Source organism: Temnothorax nylanderi, unplaced genomic scaffold (genome assembly GCF_030848795.1).
Source record: "Temnothorax nylanderi isolate EJ_2023f unplaced genomic scaffold, tnyl_v1.0 TNYL_tig0153_pilon, whole genome shotgun sequence".
In the NCBI taxonomy this organism is placed as follows: domain Eukaryota; kingdom Metazoa; phylum Arthropoda; class Insecta; order Hymenoptera; family Formicidae; genus Temnothorax; species Temnothorax nylanderi.
The window spans coordinates 56,859-77,710 of record NW_027249215.1 but is presented as its reverse complement, the minus strand read 5'-3'; the positions used below and the strand labels follow the sequence as shown (position 1 = coordinate 77,710).

Genomic DNA, 20,852 nt, shown 5'->3' with positions numbered 1-20,852 from the left:
TTAATATGCTTATGTTAATAGCAGCATATAATAAATCTAAATATACTTTTTTAAATCTTTATTATAATTTGCATCTTATTACGCATCATTGATAACAAGAAAATGCATGATTTTACAATTTCGTAGCATGATCACATATTACAACTTTTTATATATTCCGTGATAAGACCTGCTAGTCTACGATTTATGCAATTATTTCAATTGTGATTGCGGTCTTCTATATGAAATTGAAAAATTTATGCTTATTTTTCTCATTACTGGAAATTCATACTCGTTGCAAAGTAACATGACTTGCAAACATATATGCCTCTATTGAGACATAATGGATGCAATGTCATGATACAATGTAGAAAGTATTTCTGTCCATAATGACGGAACGATAAGATGCAATAAAACAATAATAGATTTAAAAAAGTATTGTATTTCATATTTTCTACAAAATTAATATATAAAAAGCATTATTTACATTATATTTTAAAATGATTCTGCGTTCTATGTTATTTTATTGCTTACTTTTTTACGCTTATGTATTGCAGTTTTTTTTATTCTATATCTTGCTACAATCTTGTAATTATTTCTTATTTGTTTAACAAATTACTCATTTTTCTACGGGTATTGCCTTTTTTTATAGCACGATTGTTATATCTCGTGCGAGAGTACAATTTTATCCTTCGTCATAAATCGCAACGCTTGCAGTCGATGATTATTGTAGCACGCATTATTTTTGTCTAGCCATTCACAGTGTTTTTCATTTGTTGCATTTATACATTCATTCGTTATCTTTTCTAGAATTTGCTTTGATGGCCAATAATGTAGCCATACACGATTGAATGTCATTAATTGCGTTTGCATCCGCAATAAAAACTGCTGGTAATGCTAAAGTATTACGAACAGATACGTGGGATGCAACGGCTGATTTTACAGAAAATCTGAATAAAGTAATAGATGCTTGCAATTCTTACAGTCTAAAAGTTACACATGGCGGAAAACGACCATTGTCTCCCAAAAATCCTGACGTTGAATTGTTATTAACAGACTTTCTGAAATGTTGCTCAACATGGTCTACATCGCGGGACAAAGTATCAAAAATTCCTTGTTTAAAAGGCTTTATTTTAAATTTTAACTGTACAAGCTATTTGCAACTTCTTGCAGAATACGATAATTTGGAAAATGCAGAAAACGTTGAGGCACTAAATATATATAATCAAAATGCTGTTGCATTTTTTGCTGGATATATGGCGTGACGAAGCGTAGGAAAAACAAAGTGCGATAATTGTCGTCATTGCTTGACGAAAACGCCAATGGAAAACGCAACTGAAAATGAGATGTACATGGAATTTCAAGAATATCCAAATGCAGACGAAGATGCTCCTGCAGTAACGAAATTGGTACGACCGACAGATCTTTTTACAAAAGTGGTCCAAACGCAATTAATGACATTCAATCGTGTATGGCTACATTATTGGCCATCAAAGCAAATTCTAGAAAAGATAACGAATGAATGTATAAATGCAACAAATGAAAAACACTGTGAATGGCTAGACAAAAATAATGCGTGCTACAATAATCATCGACTGCAAGCGTTGCGATTTATGACGAAGGATAAAATTGTACTCTCGCACGAGATATAACAATCGTGCTATAAAAAAAGGCAATACCCGTAGAAAAATGAGTAATTTGTTAAACAAATAAGAAATAATTACAAGATTGTAGCAAGATATAGAATAAAAAAAACTGCAATACATAAGCGTAAAAAAGTAAGCAATAAAATAACATAGAACGCAGAATCATTTTAAAATATAATGTAAATAATGCTTTTATATATTAATTTTGTAGAAAATATGAAATACAATACTTTTTTAAATCTATTATTGTTTTATTGCATCTTATCGTTCCGTCATTATGGACAGAAATACTTTCTACATTGTATCATGACATTGCATCCATTATGTCTCAATAGAGGCATATATGTTTGCAAGTCATGTTACTTTGCAACGAGTATGAATTTCCAGTAATGAGAAAAATAAGCATAAATTTTTCAATTTCATATAGAAGACCGCAATCACAATTGAAATAATTGCATAAATCGTAGACTAGCAGGTCTTATCACGGAATATATAAAAAGTTGTAATATGTGATCATGCTACGAAATTGTAAAATCATGCATTTTCTTGTTATCAATGATGCGTAATAAGATGCAAATTATAATAAAGATTTAAAAAAGTATATTTAGATTTATTATATGCTGCTATTAACATAAGCATATTAAGTGTTGCGCACGTTATTCTACAACTATAATAACTAAACTATTAAAAGTATTACTACCAAAAGTACTACTAAAACTAAAAAGTAACGTACACACGCACTATACATCAATGATTTTCATAAATCATTCGCAATAACAAACGTCGTAAAATATTGTTCAGGAGTGCGGTAGTCAAGCCCAGTGAGGTGGCAGCACCTCCTGGACGATCGTGCGGATCGTTTCGAATAGCGATGGCACGTGATGCTAGCATGCTCCGGCCTTCGCCTTGCCGATATCGCCGGCATTCCGGCAGTTACTCTCTTGCTTTCGTGAACAAATGGCAGTCTAAATTCTAACGCTCGCGTAATCATTTATTCTGTCGGGCACTCAGTAAGGATAAACCTCATCTTTGAGGCCAATGGACCTCATTAAGATTGTTACGCGGATTAATTAAACTGAGGTCCAGTGTCTCGTTGGTTAATCTGGTGAAACGTCTCATTTTCTAAAGCCACGTGGCTGCTGATTGTAATCGGAACGATTCAACGGCCTCACGTTGTACTCTACGCAAGTAAATCAGTTTAGCACGGTACTCATCGTTATTGTATAAACCGCTCACGCTCAGTTAATTAGTACATAACGCAGTGTATATAGTGTATATAGTGATTTACGACTCTGTGAAAGAAATAAATCCTGAAACTCAGTGCCGATCTGCTCATTTCAATTACCCCGTTGTATGATCTACTCATTCGTGTGTTAGCATTCTATCAGCCAAGCTCATTCTCAAACATTTGGTCCTTCGAGCCGGATACAACGGGGATTGAAAGGAGTGAAAATTCAGTGACTCTCGGTTAATCGCGGTACGCAGTGTCGGTGCGCGCCGCCATTTCACGGTTCTCGAACGATTCTTCACGCTCAACATGTCAGAAAAAGATGTCAACAAACCCATGGATTCCGGACGTAGCACTCCGACACAAACACTCAAGGTACCATCACAAACTAAGACTAGTGAGCAAACAGAACCGTCAAGGACGTCTCAACGTACAAAATCCCCAGCTCGCCTTTCAGCAGAGCTCTACTTAAAATGCAGAACCCAGATGTGTCGAGTGGAATCAATTCGGAAGCTTGTGGAATCTATCCCTGATTCAGCAACGGAGACTTCTCTTGGAAGAGTGACGGCTCAAATTACTCAACTGGAGGAGCTGCACAAAGCGTTCCTCAAGAAACATACCTACTTTGAAGTAGCATGGCCGGAATCATTCTTGGACCATGAATACTTCAGCAACAATGTGCACTTTAACGAGACACTTCTGGTTTGTTCAGGCAGAGAGACGCTGACGCAATTCAAGCATGAACTCACTGAACCACTCCTCACGCAAAATTTGACTACTCAATTGAATCGCCCTGCTCATCCGAGGCTGCCAGAAATCTCACTACCAAGTTTTGATGGCAGCTACACAGCGTGGCCACAATTCAAGGAGCTCTTTTCGTCCGTAATCATGGACAGTTCACGATTAACTAATGTCGAGAAGTTACATTATTTGAGATCGTCCTTGAAGGGCTCACCGGCCCAGCTCATACAAAATCTTTCGATGACAGGAGATTCATTAATGCCATCTTGGGAACTACTTATCGGGCGCTATGAAAATAAACGCCTTATAATACAAGCACATCTCGATCAGCTGTCCAGCATCAGAACGCCCGCTCACAAAACGCGTCATCCCTGACGAAGCTCATCAGTACGGTGACCGAAGCAACCAATGCCTTACAGTCGTTAGGCATCTCAGAACAGCTGGGAAATTGTATGTTAGTGCATCACGTATCAAGATTCCTGGACAGTGACACAAGAGAAGCATGGGAAACCTCACTCGGTGCTTCTCAAGAATTTCCCAAGTTTGAGCTACTCATGGAGTTTCTCACTGCCAAGGCAAGGGCACTGGAAAGAGTGGAGGCCGCTAATGCTCAGTCAAAGCCAACTCAACGAAAGGCAACTGCTCACCACGCGTCCTCAAAACCAACCACGCCGTCCTCATCAGCCAATCAGTCCAAGCCGGCACCCTATGCTTGTGACATGTGCAACGCCAATCACTTCATAGTGACCTGTGAAAAGTTCCGGCAACTCACGCCTGCACAACGAAAGGGAATTGCAGAAACAAAACGCCTCTGCTATAATTGTCTTGGCAGACACAACGCTCGTGCATGCAGATCAACTCAAGGGTGCAAAACATGTTCTGCTCGACATCACACCATGCTTCACTCAACTTCATCGACACCGACACAGCCGACCACCTCACCCTCTCAGCAAGTAGCGGCTACTTCAACCTCATCACCCTCAACAACATGCTGAGGCGATGTTGCAATCGTCAACCAGGCAACTCAGTGCTCAAGGTCAACACACACCTTGCTAGCCACTGCAATGGCCCACGTTCGCTCAGCGGTGGCCACTCACACAGTCAGACTTCTCGTTGATTCAGGATCAGAACTCACGTTTGTTTCAGAAAGGCTCGTCACTCAGCTCTCACTCAAGCGACAACATTCGTCAGTTTCGATCACTGGAATTGGTGGCAACCAAACAACTCAAACCAAGGGAGTGGTTGACCTCAGTTTGCATTCAACTCATTCTCACGCAGCTGTCACCGTCCGTGCTCACATACTCAAGACACTGACAACGATTCTGCCAACATTTGAATCCCCTCAACAAGATTGGCCTCATCTTCAACATCTAAAACTGGCGGATCCGGAATTTCTCAAACCAAGAGAAATTGATCTTATCATTGGAGCTGACTCGTATGGACAAGTCATCAAACCTAACCTTAAGAAATGCACGTCAGACTCACCAGTTGCTCAATTATCCATATTTGGTTGGCTCGTTCTTGGCCCAGTTCGGTTCACAATCCCTACTCACACAAGGACGGCACATCATACCAAGGTACTCCAGCAGGACACCAACCTAGAAGAACTGTTAACGAAATTCTGGATACAGGAGGAGCCTCCAACGGCAACCACAGCTTCACTCACCACAGACGAACAGGAGTGCGAGACTCACTTCAGGACTACTCATTCACGGGACTCTACTGGTCGATACATCGTCCGCATTCCATTCAAGTTGTCAACTAGTATCTTAGGAAACTCATATGAGGCAGCACGTAGAAGTCTACAGGGAACTCTCAAAAGGTTCAAACGAGATAGTGAACTTCAGAAACTTTACACCCAGTTTATGCAAGAGTATGAACAACTCGATCACATGGCTAAAATCCCATCAAATACATCAAGAAGTTCAACTCATTATTATTTGCCTCATCATGGAGTACTCAAACCTGACAGTGAAACTACGAAGCTGAGAGTAGTGTTCAACGGGTCTTGTGCCACTTCTACGGGCTTCTCGCTAAATGACACCATGTACACCGGAGCAAACCTGTTGCTCAACATCTTTGATGTACTCATCTGGATCCGACAGCACCGATACCTATTTTCCACTGACATCACCAAGATGTACCGTCAAATCAAAGTGCATCCATCCGATTGGGATTTGCAACGCATCATCTGGATAGACGAGCTATACAACGAAGTACTGTACTACCTCACCACTGTCACCTATGGAACGAAAGCTGCCCCATTCCTTGCAGTGAGAACTCTTCTCCAACTGGCTAAGGATGAAGGCCACAGGTTTCCCCTCGCATTGCCGCCAATCGAGCGTGGGAGATGTGTGGACGACATGTTCGGTGGATCAGACACAATCAAACATCTCATCAAAATAGCTCATCAACTCAGAGATCTGTGTAATGCGGGCGGATTTCCTCTAGCAAAGTGGCACTCCAATCATCCTGAACTCCTAAAGGCAATCTCATCGAAAACAGTCGCTCACTCTTCAGTCTCACTTGACGATTGCAACACAAAACTACTCGGTCTCAAATGGTCGCCTCAGGAAGATACATTTTCTGTCTCAACCATGTTACCAGCTCACCAGGGTCAATTCACAAAACGCCTCATATTGTCTGAAGTGGCTCAGATATTTGATCCACTAGGTTTTCTCTCACCAGTAGTGATCAAAGCAAAGATGCTTCTTCAAGAACTTTGGCTTCACAAACTCAGCTGGGATGATCCACTACCATTCCAGGTCGTCTCACGTTGGCTCAACATCAGAAAGGATCTCACCAGCCTGGCCAGGCTCTCAATTCCTCGTTGGTTCAACACAACCAGCAGCTCAATAGTGGACCTTCATGGCTTTTCTGATGCATCTCAATTCGCCATGGCTGCCGTGATTTACTTGACGGCATATACACCATCCACAGGTACTCAATCGACATTTATCTGCTCAAAAACAAAGGTCGCGCCGCTGAAGCGACTAACCATCCCGAGGTTAGAGCTCACGGCAGCTCTCATATTGGCAAAACTCATGAAGCATGTCCTAGCCACACTCACAATGGACATCAGGGACAAATACCTGTGGACAGATTCTCAAGCAACGCTCGCGTGGATCAAAACTCATGCGTCTCGCTGGAAAGACTACGTACGCAACAGGGTGTCTCAAATTCAGGAACTCACTGAGGGAGCTCATTGGAAATACGTGCCAAGCGCAGCCAATCCAGCTGACTGTGCGTCAAGAGGCGTCACAATGTCTCAACTTGAAACCCATGCACTTTGGTGGACGGGACCACCTTGGATCGTAGCCGCTGAAACCTCATGGCCCACCCAACCTACTCAATTCGACGGGCAATGCACATTCGAGTCTCGTCCAGGAACCTCGCTCTTCACGGCTCAATCAGCTCAAGAATATCATTGGGATCTCATCTATAGGTACTCAACTCTCAATAAATTACTCAGAATCACAGCTCTTTGTTTCAGATTTTGCTCACGGTTACAACGCAAGCTCAACTCATCACCAGCTAGTCTCATTACCCTGGCTGACATGGAAAGGGCACGAACTTTCTGGATCAATGCCACTCAAGCTGCCCTTTTCACTCACGAACTCAAGGTGTTACATTCCAACTCTCTGTTGCCAACATCTCACCCATTTAGTCGCCTCACAGCGTTCATCGACAATCAGGGCACTATTAGAGTGGGTGGTCGTCTCAATAACGCTGCACTCACGTACGAAGGTAAACACCAAGCAATCTTGCCTCGTGATTCAAAGTTATCTGAACTCATTATAGATCAAGCGCACAGATCTACCATGCATGGAGGCACTCAGCTCACGTTGGCTCATATCAGACAACTTTACTGGATAGTTGGTGGACGAGCTCCTGTCAAATCCCACATCTTGCGGTGTGTGGTGTGTGCTCGGCAAAGGGGGATCCGTGCTCATCAATTGATGGGCCAACTACCTCTGACCCGAGTCACACCCTCACGTGCATTCGCTCACACTGGACTTGATTATGCAGGGCCAATCATCCTTAAGACTACCAAGGGAAGAGGAGCAAAACCTACAAAGCATGGATTTGTGTCTTTGTGTGTCTCACTACATCAGCCGTACATCTAGAGGTCGTCTCCGATTACTCAACGGAAGGGTTCATCTCAACGTATAGACGATTCACTTCGAGAAGGGGAGTGCCTGCCTCCTTGACCTCAGACTGCGGAACAAACTTTATTGGAGCCGACAGGGAGCTTCGGAAGTTATTCACTCAATACACTCAAGAAAATCAACTCATCACGGCAATGCTCACAGAAAATAGAACTCAGTGGAGTTTCAACCCACCTGCTGCCCCGCATATGGGAGGAAAGTGGGAAGCTGCAGTGAAATCCATTAAATTCCATATAAGGCGCACTGTGGGTGAAACGCGGCTCACCTTTGAGGAGTCAATGACGCTGCTCACGCAAATCGAGGCTGTACTCAACTCAAGACCTCTGGAGCCTCTCAGCGACGACCCGGAAGATATCTCAGCCCTCACACCAGGACATTTTCTCATTGGAACAGCCCTCACTGCCATACCAGAACCTTCACTTATTGATCTCTCTACTTCTAGGTTGTCAAGATGGCAATTCATTCAACAGAAGGTTCAGCAATTTTGGTCTCAATGGTCAGCTCACTACCTACAACGACAGCAGGCAATCTCAAAATGGCATCATCCGTCAAATCTCATTAAGCCAGGCTCATTAGTCTTGCTCACCGATGAGAGATTTCCTCCCTGCAAGTGGCCTCTTGCCCGTGTCCTAACATTAATGCCGGGCAAGGATGGCCTCACCAGGGTGGTACAGCTGAAAACCGCTACCACTACACTCACCAGGCCTATCACCAAGCTTGCTGTGCTGCCAGTGTATCATCCTGAGTAACTTATTAAAGATCACTCAAGGGACATCATCAACTTGGTTGCTGATGGCGGGCAGAAATGTTCAGGAGTGCGGTAGTCAAGCCCAGTGAGGTGGCAGCACCTCCTGGACGATCGTGCGGATCGTTTCGAATAGCGATGGCACGTGATGCTAGCATGCTCCGGCCTTCGCCTTGCCGATATCGCCGGCATTCCGGCAGTTACTCTCTTGCTTTCGTGAACAAATGGCAGTCTAAATTCTAACGCTCGCGTAATCATTTATTCTGTCGGGCACTCAGTAAGGATAAACCTCATCTTTGAGGCCAATGGACCTCATTAAGATTGTTACGCGGATTAATTAAACTGAGGTCCAGTGTCTCGTTGGTTAATCTGGTGAAACGTCTCATTTTCTAAAGCCACGTGGCTGCTGATTGTAATCGGAACGATTCAACGGCCTCACGTTGTACTCTACGCAAGTAAATCAGTTTAGCACGGTACTCATCGTTATTGTATAAACCGCTCACGCTCAGTTAATTAGTACATAACGCAGTGTATATAGTGTATATAGTGATTTACGACTCTGTGAAAGAAATAAATCCTGAAACTCAGTGCCGATCTGCTCATTTCAATTACCCCGTTGTATGATCTACTCATTCGTGTGTTAGCATTCTATCAGCCAAGCTCATTCTCAAACAAATATAAATATGAGAAAAAAAGACGTCAAAAATACAACTGATATTTTTATTAAAGGAAACCTACATTTATGTATATTTCCCCGTGATGAAACCTGTTAGTCGATAATTTATGCAATTATTTCAACTGTGATTGTGGTCTTTACGTCATGCTCATTAACAGCAACACAAAGTATTGAAATAAAACTTCTAAGTTTAAATTTTTTTTCTGCGTTTTCTGATAAATTTTTTTAAAAATGCGTTCTATGTTTAAATTGCACATCAGCTAAATATAAATAGTTTATATAGCATAGCCTTAAAAAATTATGGTTTTTAGTGGGTGCAAGCCCCACACTACCCCGCCGGACGGCCGACGCGGGTGTGCGTCAGGCATTTTCCCCTCCCTGCTAAAAAAAAAAAAAAAAAAAAAAAAAAAAATTGCGTGTACATACATCGTCGCGTTAGAAACAGTATAATATATAAGTGTCACAGTAGTACTATAAGTAATAATGAGTAACAGTTATAGCGAGTTGCATTGAATAAAATTATTCTCGATTCGTTGTCGTAAATCGTTTATTATAATATAATTATACATGTGTATTCCGGTGTATATAAAAAATGTTAAATGTGATAATTTGCATAAATTCTAAAGCGTGTCGGTCTTAAAACACAGCTGTTACGTGAGCGAGCGAGAAGGTATAAAAGTAAGCGAGTCGTCAATAAGAGCGAGTAGGACAGTAACAGGAGTGAGCGAGATAAGAACAACGGCGCGCAAGGAAAAGACTCGATGCTCGATCCTCGATCAGATCCCCACCCCCGAGCCTTCTGCATGTGTTATTCTCATCTCGCTCACTCCAATTACTGTCTCGCTCGCTCTTATTGTCATCTCGCTCACTCTTATACCTTCTTGCTCGCTCACATAACGAAAAATCAATAACTTTGCGTTACCGACATTAGCACGGAACGCAACCTAAATTGTGCACATATGTGTTACCCCGTGGCCCAAACGTGTGCATTGGCTACGTAGTTCATGTGCACGTTTTACGTCGTTCCCAGAGGGCGTATCGCGTTCGCGGATCACCTAAAACCGGGCCGTGTCGTCTCTCATTCTTCTCTCTGGTATTACCCCTTAAAGAAACAAGTGACACTTTATTAGCAACAAATACTCACATTAATCACAAAAATTATTCTGTTAATAGTGTATGGATTTCTCTTGGATCTTCGCAAAATTATTCTACACGTTACGATCAAATAAATCAGTTTATTATTAAGTCAGTATTAAAATTTCTGATCAAATCACTTTTATATGAATATATATTCACCTTAAATTTGTCACAACTCAAAATATTAACGAACAGCAGCACGTTAACAGCTGGGACTCCACGTTATAAATAATTAACTTAAACATTTTTTGTTCGGGATAAGCCTATCACCGTGTCTCCAACTGAGGGTTTTAGTTAATTAACCCAAACGTCAATCTATAATAAATTAAAAAGGTATAAGGTATAGCCTATGTATAATATAATCTCCGTCCTCCCTTTAATCAAAGAAAACCTCTTTCGATTTTTTTACACTCACATACACGGAGCCACGCGTAATTCTGCTCCACATTTTACGTTTGATATTCGATCTGCGACGAGGACAGAATGATACTTACAGCGCTGAAAGCGTCAAAACAAACGCGAACGCAGCCACAAAACTCCGTTTTTCTGGAGCTAAAGAGCCAGTTAGATAAAAGAGAAGGGGAATATATCACGTGATATCAGGCAGCCATTTTGTCGAAGAGTAGTAGCTATATATATTGCTCGGTTGCGCTTCTCTCTTTAAATAGGACTCTATTCAGTGCTACAGTCTTGATGCTGCCAAAACGCATGCGCATGAGCCACAGGAGTATGCGCATGTGCCGCATGTGGCCCCAGCCCATAGCCCAATGCGCGTACGGTTTTTCGTTTTTTTCTACGAAACCACAAACCAACAAATTGTGGGACTGAGTAATTCGTGACCAACAAAAAATTACGCTTCGTTTACACTTCTAAAATATTAAAATCGTTGAAAAATAAGACTTTTGGGGCTAACTTCACGTTCAAAATTTTGTTTTTAATTTTCCAAAAACTGGGCAACCAACAAATTCTGTAATTAGTCCAACAAATTCCAATAAAATACCAACAATTATTTTGGACAAAAAAAAGTTTATAAAGTCAATGTGCTTCGGCTAACTTTACATAGCTAATTCGTCTCCTATTTTCCGGTACACCGTTCTTTAGCTCAAAGTTGCTATCTTCCATTTTTTTCAACCGTGCACGCAACTCCTTGATTGTAACATCTTGATTTGGACAAACCGATAAATTGAATTCAAATGAGCTGTCTTCCACCACCAGAATGTCGGTTATTCTGCTCAAAGAATTTACGTGTTTCATTTTATCCCCACTTCGATGTTCAATAGTGTAATCGTAAGTTTGTAATTCCAACGCCCATCTAGCAATTCGAGGGTTCAAATCTTTCTTGTCTAAAGTGAGTTTCAATGCATTACAATCTGTAACTATCTTGAAATGTATGCCAATCAAATATTTGCAAAAACATTTAAGCGTACAAATAATAGCTAAAGTTTCCAGTTTGAAGCTGTGATACTTACTCTCGGTGCTGGTCGTGCGCTTCAAAAAATAGAAGATAGGGTGCAATTTACGGTTAGCCTTCGTTTGTAGTAACACTGCTCCAAATCCGATAGAGCTTGCGTCGCAGTGTAATTCCGTACTGTCACTAGCATTATACACAGCCAACACGGGGGCTCGGACTAGTGCTTCTTTTAAATCATTGAAAGACTGTAACTCTCGTTCTCCCATCGGAAAATTAGCATCTTTCTTAAGTAAGTCGTACAACGGCTTTGCCATAACCGAAAACTTTTCCATATATTTGCGGAAATAGGAGCAGAAACCAATAAAAGAGTAAACATTACGCACATTCCGAGGTATTGGAAAATTCACTACCGCTTGTACACCGGCTTCAGTTGGTATTATGGAGTGGCCTGCACTTGGACACGGTACATTTGGATACCGTTCATTTGGACACGGTTATTTGGACACGGTCATTTGGACACGGTCATTTGGACACGGTCATTTGGACACGGTCATTTGGACACGGTCATTTGGACACGATCAATTGGACACCGTTTATTTGGACACGGTTCATTTGGACACCGTTCATTTGGACACGATCAATTGGACACGGTTCGTTTGGACACCGTTTATTTGGACACGGTTCATTTGGACACGGCTCATATGGACACCGTAAAAAATGCGGCCTGTGCAGTTGGACACCAAAATGTGCGGTCTGTGCAGTTGGACACCAAAATGCGCGACCTGTGCAGTTGGACACCAAAAAGCGTGGTTTGTGCAGTTGGACACCAAAATGCACGGCCTGTGCAGTTGGACACCGAAATGCGGGGCTTGTGCAGTTGGACACCAAAATGCGCGGCCTATGCAGTTGGACCAGAATGTGCGACCTGTAGAAATGTTTTCAATATATGTATATAGCACGCGTGGAAAGTTGTAAACCCATGTGGCATCTCGTTTTGCGTGGAAAGGTTTCGTTCCCTGCGGGGAGCTCCACCTCCAAAAAAACTAACGTAACCCAACCCAATTGAAGTGTGGATGGTTCGCGCATTTCGGTTTCCAACTGCACAGGTCGCGCATTTCGGTGTCCAACTGCACAGACCACGCCTTTTGGTGTCCAACTGCACAGGTCGCACATTTCGGTGTCCAACTGCACAGACCGCACATTTTGGTGTCCAACTGCACAGGCCGCATTTTTTACGGTGTCCAGATGAGCCGTGTCCAAATGAACCGTGTCCAAATAAACGGTGTCCAAACGAACCGTGTCCAATTGATCGTGTCCAAATAAACGGTGTCCAAATACACCGTGTCCAAATGAACGGTGTCCAAATGAACCTTGTCCAAATTTACTGTGTCCAAGTGCATTTCTCCCGATATTATGCCCTCATTACTTACTAAGTATCCTAAATAATCTACGCTAGTATATAAGAACTTACACTTATCTATTCTAATTGTAAGTACAAGATGATTTTCATTTAGCAACTCAAAGACTTGACCTAATATTTGTATGTGATCTTCTATAGTTACTATAGCTATTATCACGTCATCAAAATATACACTCAGATCACCGTCTTTGACTAAACCACCGAATACATTATACACATGTTGTTGAAACTTCTGCGGGGCTGGTTTTAACCCGAAAGGCATTTTCACAAACTCGAATTGTCCAAACGGAGTGACAAACAAAGTAAACTTTCTTGAATCCTTGGCAATATCTATATGGTGAAAAAGATCTAAGATACTAAAGTAACATTTGTCTCTCACTACTTCTAATTGGTCTTCAATTAGTTACTGGTATTGGAAAATTCGCACGCGCAATGACTTTATTCAAATGTCTGTAATCCACACACATACGAAGTTCACCGTTTTTCTTTTTAACCAAAACTATAGGAGGGGCATATTCTGACTAACTTTTTGTAATTATCCCTTTCTGTAACAAACTATCCAGAATTATTTAGCGCGCTTTTCTCAAACTGCGATAGTCTACGCAGACTGTAATGAAAAGGTTTAGTATCATTAAGAACAAGTTTCAACTCCGCTTGAATTTTTGGCACACATCGGGTTTCTTGGCTTCTACATACTTGTCTCTGAACAAATCCTTTAGTTGCTCCTGATCCTCAACTGAAATCTCCGGATTTATATTCAAATCAGTTACATCCTTTACTGCGTGGCTAACCTCAATACTTAGAATTTCAGCGACAGCCGTATCGTAGCCGTATTTTTGACGGCTTAGTTAAACTTAAATTGAACGCCTTTAATATATCCCTACCTAGTACAGCTGATACTGTGATAGTGTTATAAGGAACTGTATACACAGTTAAACTCTTTCCACTACATCTAAGCGGATGTGTACTTTGACGCTTTCTAACACAGTCAACTTGCTATTGTTAATACCACAAAGTTCGTTAGCAATATCCATCCTATCGATACATTGACTAGGTAAATACTTTATGTGGGGATTAGGTGATAGGATAGGTGCGCTCAGGTTTCCACAATAATTATACCTTTTAGTAGGTAAAATCTCATTCTATATTCTCTCTATCTATATACAATATATTATACAGGTATTTGGTAATCTCTTTGGTACATGTGAGAGTAGATAGATGTGCGGGATTGTGTAGAAATTATTGTATAGTGTCATAGTTAGTGTATGTGTGTTATTCGTCTCCGAACAGCTTCTTTATCAGGGATCTCTTCTTCGTGCTCAAGTCCTTTCGCACGAACAGGTCTCGTCCTTGGCTTGCCCTTTGGTGTGGTTGGTACAGGACTCAGGCGGATTCGAGGAGGACGAAGTCGAGAAGGAATCCGGAAAACGTAATCCGTTTGTGTTGCCACGGATATCCTTGGAGTGCTCGGATTGGTCGAATCGTGTAGAAGCCGGATGCGTGGTACTCGGGGCGGCAGGTCTATCAGGCTTCCACGGCAGGAAAGTCTCCACCTTGGAGATCGGGAACGGACCCTCAGTCTTGGCCCCAGGTACAGGAATCGGGATCGGGATCGGACTCAGGAAAGGCAGCGCCTTGATCTCCACCGGATTCGATACTGCCCGTCGGGCTGGGTCGTAACGACACCGGAAACTTTCCGCGGCAGGGTGTTTGTCGACTCTATACCGCAAAAAGTTAATGCCCTGCAAAGCAGGTATGAACGAAGGGCCCAGAGAAGCACACTCCGTAATCAAAAGGGTTATCAGAGAGATGTCAGAGGCCCGGGTAGTGAGCACGCCCTGACTGGCGATCCTGAGAACACTGGAGAAACCCTGCTGAGCGGCTCTAGTTATAGGAATCGATGTTGAATTTTAATTACGCGAAAAGGATACTGGCGATGCGCCGCGTAGTGGGCGCGAGTCGAACTCTCTCGCCGCGCGAGCCCGCGCTGCCGCCCGCGTCGCGCGCGTCAAATCGTATGTTCGTGGCGGACAACTGTGACCGCCACACTTTACTTTTATAAATGTAACCGGACTTCCTGTGTCTTAAAGTTTCTAACTGTACAGAATAATCTATTTTCAGATCACTTATCTTATAAGTTACAAGTTGTTTAAACTCCTCGTCACTATACAGTGCTTTCTGAACATAGTTCACCTGACCTTTAGTACAATCCTTTACTACGTGTCATACTTCCCCACAGTTGAAACATCCTTTCTCCTTTGGTGGCTATGAGCATTCCTTCGCCCAATGCCCCGTCTTGCCGCTATTGAAACACCTGATTATCTTCGGTTGAACCTTGCTGGTATCCTTACCAGCCGTTTCCGACGAACTTGAAGAAGCCGCCGTACCGCTCGTCTTCTGATTCTGAGTACTCCGCCCACTCCGACTCTTTCAATCTGATCACCATTTCAGATTATTATTTTTCAAACATATTTTCAAACGCCATCAATAACTCCACTTTAGTCTTAAAACGTTGCATCCTTGCTTGGTTTTGTAGTTGGGTGTCCGAGATGCCATCGATAATATAATCTATCAACTCAGTTTCTTCTACAGGCACACTGTTGGCGAGCACAATTTTAGCATGATAGTAGTCATTAAAATTCTCACCAGGCTTCTATTTCCTATCTTCAAACTCCTTCCGTAGTACCATCTTACTCGGTCGCAAATCAAATATGTCCGCCATCGTCTTTAATAACTCTTCCACACTCATCTCGATATGCTCTGGCGAGGAATGCAACCACTGTAATGCTTTGCCTTTTACTCTTGCTCCGACGAGAATCTTGGCCGTATTGTCATCCAGCTGATACGTCGTATACAGCAACTTCACCTGACGTTCCCAGTTACAAAACAATGGTTTTACTCCATCGAAGTCACAGAGCAACTCGATCACTGATGTTACGTCCTGCGAACTCCACGATTTCCTTTTTCGCGGAAATTCCTATGCGCCTAAGATAACCCTTAAGATTAGGATAAGTAAACTGAGCACGGACGATTATCGATCGGCGAGTGAGCTTTGATCTCTTCACATTCCTTTTTTTTATAACCAAACTACCTATTTGCTTAGGCGACTAAAAGCGACCTTTCAGATGAATTACCGACAGACGGGGCATACATGATCGGATTTTCGTCAGCTTTGTCTGCTCCATAACTATAAACCCGGCGACACGACGCGACAAAGGGGCCTTAATCCCAGACAGAGTTTGATGAAAATCTTTATTGCATCGAGCGAGCTTTCTAAAATTGCTCGTACGATGTTTCCGACAAACAGAAACAAGGCATAAGACATGCCCGTAAATACACGTGGCGGAAGTTTCTGTTTGCATTGAACCTACCATTAAGATTGAGGAGTATGCATCGTCTGTTAACACAAAAACAGGGCCGCGAGATAAATAAGGGACCCAGAGCCTAATAAAAGAGAAATCGGCAATAATCGAAAAAACAATATGAGTCACTGGAAGAAGCGATGGGTTGCATTTTGCATCCCCAGTAAGACAGTGAGGGCCCTACGAGAAAACTCACCAGTGAACAGCCGTAAAAATCGATAACCGTGTCTAGCTCCCCAGAATAGGCGAAAACTCAAAAATTCCACTTCTTGGGTGAGAAACATCCCGCTAACAAAAAATCCTCGAAACGAAAACCAGACACATCCCACAACGAAATCCACTTCTTCCATCCTTTGAACTTTCCTATATAAATCGCGACATCACGGGGCTCACTCTCTTAGTTCAGCTCTTCTTCAGACAGTTCACCTCTTCACCCCGGTTCATCTCTTAGATAAAATTCTCTTCCCTCCGGTTCCTTTCTTCATTTCAATTTACTTCCCTTCTCTTCCGTTTTACGAACGGTATCACATTCAAATCCGATCTTAAGTTTTAAGTTAAATTCTGTGCGCGAACTTAAACTCATTGAGTATCGACGAGAGCCTATCCACAGGGCCCAAAAAGATCCAGCTAGATTGAACGTAACACATCAACAAGTAGTAAGTCTTATTATCATTATTATTTATCGGCGGACTCGGGGTAATCTCTTCTCTCTATTACTTTGGGTTAGCTGACTCTATTACTTCGGGTTAGCTGATTCGTCGGCGGACTCGGAGTATTCCTTCGTTATTCCGGGTTAGCTGATTAATCGACGGACTCGGGGTAATCTCTTCTCTCTATTACTTCGGGTTAGCTGATTCGTCGGCGGACATGGGATATTCCTTCTCATTATTCCGGGTTAGCTGATTAACGTCGGTGGACTCATATTATTTCCTCGTTTTTACTATCGCGGGTTTTGGTCGGTCGACGTAGGCACTGGATTTGCGGCGGTCGTTGGCGTTGTCGCGGGTCTGGCTGACTTGTCGGCCTTTGACTCCCATCAGCGTCTTCGTCGCTGTCGCAGATTCGGCCGATTCGCACCCTTGAACTCATAGCATTTTTTCGCTTAAACTAGAAGAGTTTCCTCCCCTCCTTTTCTTTTATCTCATGCCTCAGTAAAATCCAACATAATAGTTATTTTAAATTAAATGAATTATATTTCCAATAATGTCCTATTAAACGTCAATTAAATCGACGGAATCGACGGAACAGGCTCTGTTTTCACTCCGCGAACATTTCTTTATATTTTATTTTTAATTGCGACTTAATTTAGTTTTAAATACACATATACACCACACGTACACTTAGTTAAAGAATTATGTAATTCGGCACCAATGTTCTTCTAAAATGGCCGACGACGCCTTAAAACGATGTCGGTTCCAGTCTCTTCTACGCCGGATTTGCCACCGAGCAATGCCTCCCGAAATCGTCACCGAACGATATCCTGTAAATCGTCACCAAACAATATCCTGCGAATCGTCACCGAACGATATCTTGCCAATCGTCACCGAACGATATCTTACCAATCGTTTCGCACACGCCACTCGACGATGCACGCGTACTACTGGTCTTCCTTATATCAGGGCTAATCCAAGTCAGATCCCACTTCTGAGATTGTTAGAGATTTATTAACTGAGACACTGCTTCGTCACGTATATCAATCTTTATTTACACGCTGTCGTCTTCTTCTCCTTTCTCTAACCGACTGTCGACTGTCCGCGCTTTTTCGCCTTACCAACCTACCTCTTCCGACTTTACCAACTTATATGTTATAGTTACATCTTTCGGTTCTACCAACCTATACTTTCCAATGTCGACGGAATCATCTCTCTCAACAAATGTTGAATGGAAATTTAATTTTAAGGGCTAATTATGTAGCTATCAACAATTATTTAGGAAACATTTTGTGAGATAATGAGCTAAAGTGTCCCAAAATTAACGATGCTGTAAATTTTGTATATACCTATGCATCTAAATTATGCGATAACCGCCTACTAATGTATTCTGTGCGTAAATCCCCTTATCCTGCATGGTTTTCCGGGAAATTAATTTCCTTGACAAAAGCCAAAAGAGTTGCCCATCATCAGTTAAGAATACTGTTACGTTCTGCTCAAGGAGCGAGCGCGCTCGCGAACGCGTCCGCGTATTTCCGAGATCGTGGAAGAATAATCATTCTCGATTGTATAGAGAAAAATAACGTTTATTGAGAACTCTCTACAATTCTCTGGAACACGCCTTAACGTCAAGAAAGCCGGGAGAGAACTCTCTCTTCCCGTTGCCAGGTAACCCTGTTGCTAAAGACGCCGCACGCTTTCTTCTAATAGCGACTCATTCAGGGCCAAAGCGACCAGGGCGTAACAATACTAATCAACATGCGGACTATCTTATTTTTACTAAATTAAGAAATCAATGTAAATCTCTCTCTTCAAAATGTTTGAGGGACTACGTGCGGAAGTCAGAGCATGCGACGTCTGACAATGTAAAGGTCTTTTGAAACTTTATTAATTCTATGACGCCTTCTAATATATCGTCTAATATAACGTATATCTATCACAATGATTCCTATATTGATGACAGTTCGGCTATTTCGAGTCTGTTTACTCTGTAACTGACGGGCACAGCAGGGATGTGTTGTATAAGCATGATCTGAATTTATTGAATAATGACATAACTATTGATGACTTTTTCATTGCATTAATATTCCTGTAATATTTTTTAAATCCTGCAACTTTATTATGTCTAGAGTACTTTGGCTGATATATAATAAGTCGCTGTCTTGCGATATTTTTCCAGAACCTTGGAAAATATCTTTTGTGACTCCAATATTTAAAGGTGGAGAAAAGTCGTTAGTTTCCAAACAGGCCCATAAGCAAGCAAAATTTAATGCCGAAAATATTCAAAAATATTATTGCTAACAAATTGTCGAAACTGTATAAAAATGTAATAATAAATATAATAATTAATGAACAGCACGGGTTTGTCGCTCTGTATCAACTAATCTCTCTTTTATATCACAATTTTATTAACTCAGCTATTGAGGAGAGCTCCCAATGTTATATATACCGACTTTAAAAAAGCTTTCAATAATGTTGATCACGTCCTGCTAATAAATAAATTACGTGCATTTGGTACCGATAGAAACATGGTAAAGTGGCTAGCAAGTTTTATAACGGATAGATCACAAATTGTCAAATTCAAGAATTTTCTAGAGTTTGTGACGTGACAAAGTCACGTCCCTTGTCCAGACGGTAGCTCGGCCGAGGGGAGCGTCCGGGATGTCGCCTCTGCCTGAGCGGAACGGGGCGATCGCGTCTTAATCGGTTAGGGCTTATATTTTGCGAGCTTTCAGGCGGCGAGTGGATAGCCCCGGATGATTGTAACGGCCTGAGCCGCACCGAGGGAGATATTCGAGTGTCGTTCGGCGATGGAGTGGCCGGCGGGCGGCACGCTTGAGCCCTTTGCCGATCCTGCTTGGAGCGTCTCGCAGGGCGAGCGCATCAGCCACCGACGCCGGGAGGAAGCCCAAGAAACTCGCCCCGGGACATTGCCGCCGGTCGACCTAGCCACGGCCTGGCCAGCCTGACGGTCGTAACCGGCCCAACGATCGCGGCCTGGACAGCCGGACCCTACAGCCCCTTTGAACATCCCGCCGCCCGGGCGAAACAGCCGCGAGGGGCGCCGACAGGAGCGGAAGTCGCTGAGGTCGGGCGCAGCGCTCGCGGCGGGCGTATCGGCGATCGGGGGCTTGCAAGCACGGCGCGCAGACGCGCGGGCCCAGCGTGGTCCCGCCGGACCAGGAAATCGGCACTGTCGTGTCGGCGTTACGAGAGGAGAGACGTCCCGAATCCCGAGGAGCACCGGCTGCCGTACCACAAGGAGTATTGTAAGGCCGCCACTCGAACACCGCAAGTAAGGTTTTTCTCGAGGCCGAGACCCGTCCGGGAGACGCGGAAGATCGCACGGCATGAGTATCGTGAGTAAAGTTACCGGGAAAACTCGCGGAGGGTCTGGCCGAGAGAATGAGACGCGGTTGCCCTTCCTGGAGAACCGTACGCGACCGGCAGTCACCGCGTAATTAGAGCTACGCGGTAAATTCCGTCCCGCAAGGCAAGAGCGCCGAATGGAGCTCGGTAGAGAATCAGCCGTAGTATTCGGGGGTTGTATGTTCCGTGTGATCGCGTTTTGTGAATATTGTGTGATCGCGTGCGTGGATGTCGCGTTGTGTAATTATGTGTAATTATCTGTTAGAGCGGTGCCCTTTGCGCCAAGCGGGCAGCATTGTTGCGGTGCCGAAGAGTAGGT

General features: G+C 42.9%; 3 protein-coding genes across 4 annotated transcripts; all 3 read left to right on the top strand.

The window, feature by feature from the left end:
- Positions 1-2,427: 2,427 nt before the first annotated feature.
- Positions 2,428-9,095, top strand: LOC139777540 (uncharacterized). Of its 2 annotated transcripts, none has more exons than XM_071715041.1 (2): positions 2,428-7,341; positions 7,396-9,095. In XM_071715041.1, the coding sequence occupies exons 1-2, from the start codon at positions 4,659-4,661 to the stop codon at positions 7,719-7,721; spliced, it is 3,009 nt and encodes a 1,002-aa protein (XP_071571142.1). In that variant the 5' UTR covers positions 2,428-4,658; the 3' UTR covers positions 7,722-9,095. The 2 variants fall into 2 exon arrangements, with proteins under 2 accessions (XP_071571142.1, XP_071571143.1); XM_071715042.1 differs by having other exon boundaries at positions 7,409-7,602.
- Positions 4,047-4,589, top strand: LOC139777533 (uncharacterized). Its single transcript, XM_071715036.1, has one exon. It carries the CDS (start codon positions 4,047-4,049, stop codon positions 4,587-4,589), a length of 543 nt encoding a protein of 180 aa, XP_071571137.1.
- Positions 7,898-8,512, top strand: LOC139777532 (uncharacterized). The gene has a single exon (XM_071715035.1). It carries the CDS (start codon positions 7,898-7,900, stop codon positions 8,510-8,512), a length of 615 nt encoding a protein of 204 aa, XP_071571136.1.
- Positions 9,096-20,852: the final 11,757 nt, after the last annotated feature.

Coding starts and splice junctions, on each gene's coding strand:
- LOC139777532 (XM_071715035.1), top strand. CDS start 7,898: ATGCTCACAGAAAATAGAACTCAGTGGAGTTTCAACCCACCTGCTGCC.
- LOC139777540 (XM_071715041.1), top strand. CDS start 4,659: ATGGCCCACGTTCGCTCAGCGGTGGCCACTCACACAGTCAGACTTCTC. Junction 7,342..7,395: donor CGCTGCACTCACGTACGAAG/GTAAACACCAAG, acceptor AACTCATTATAG/ATCAAGCGCACAGATCTACC.
- LOC139777533 (XM_071715036.1), top strand. CDS start 4,047: ATGTTAGTGCATCACGTATCAAGATTCCTGGACAGTGACACAAGAGAA.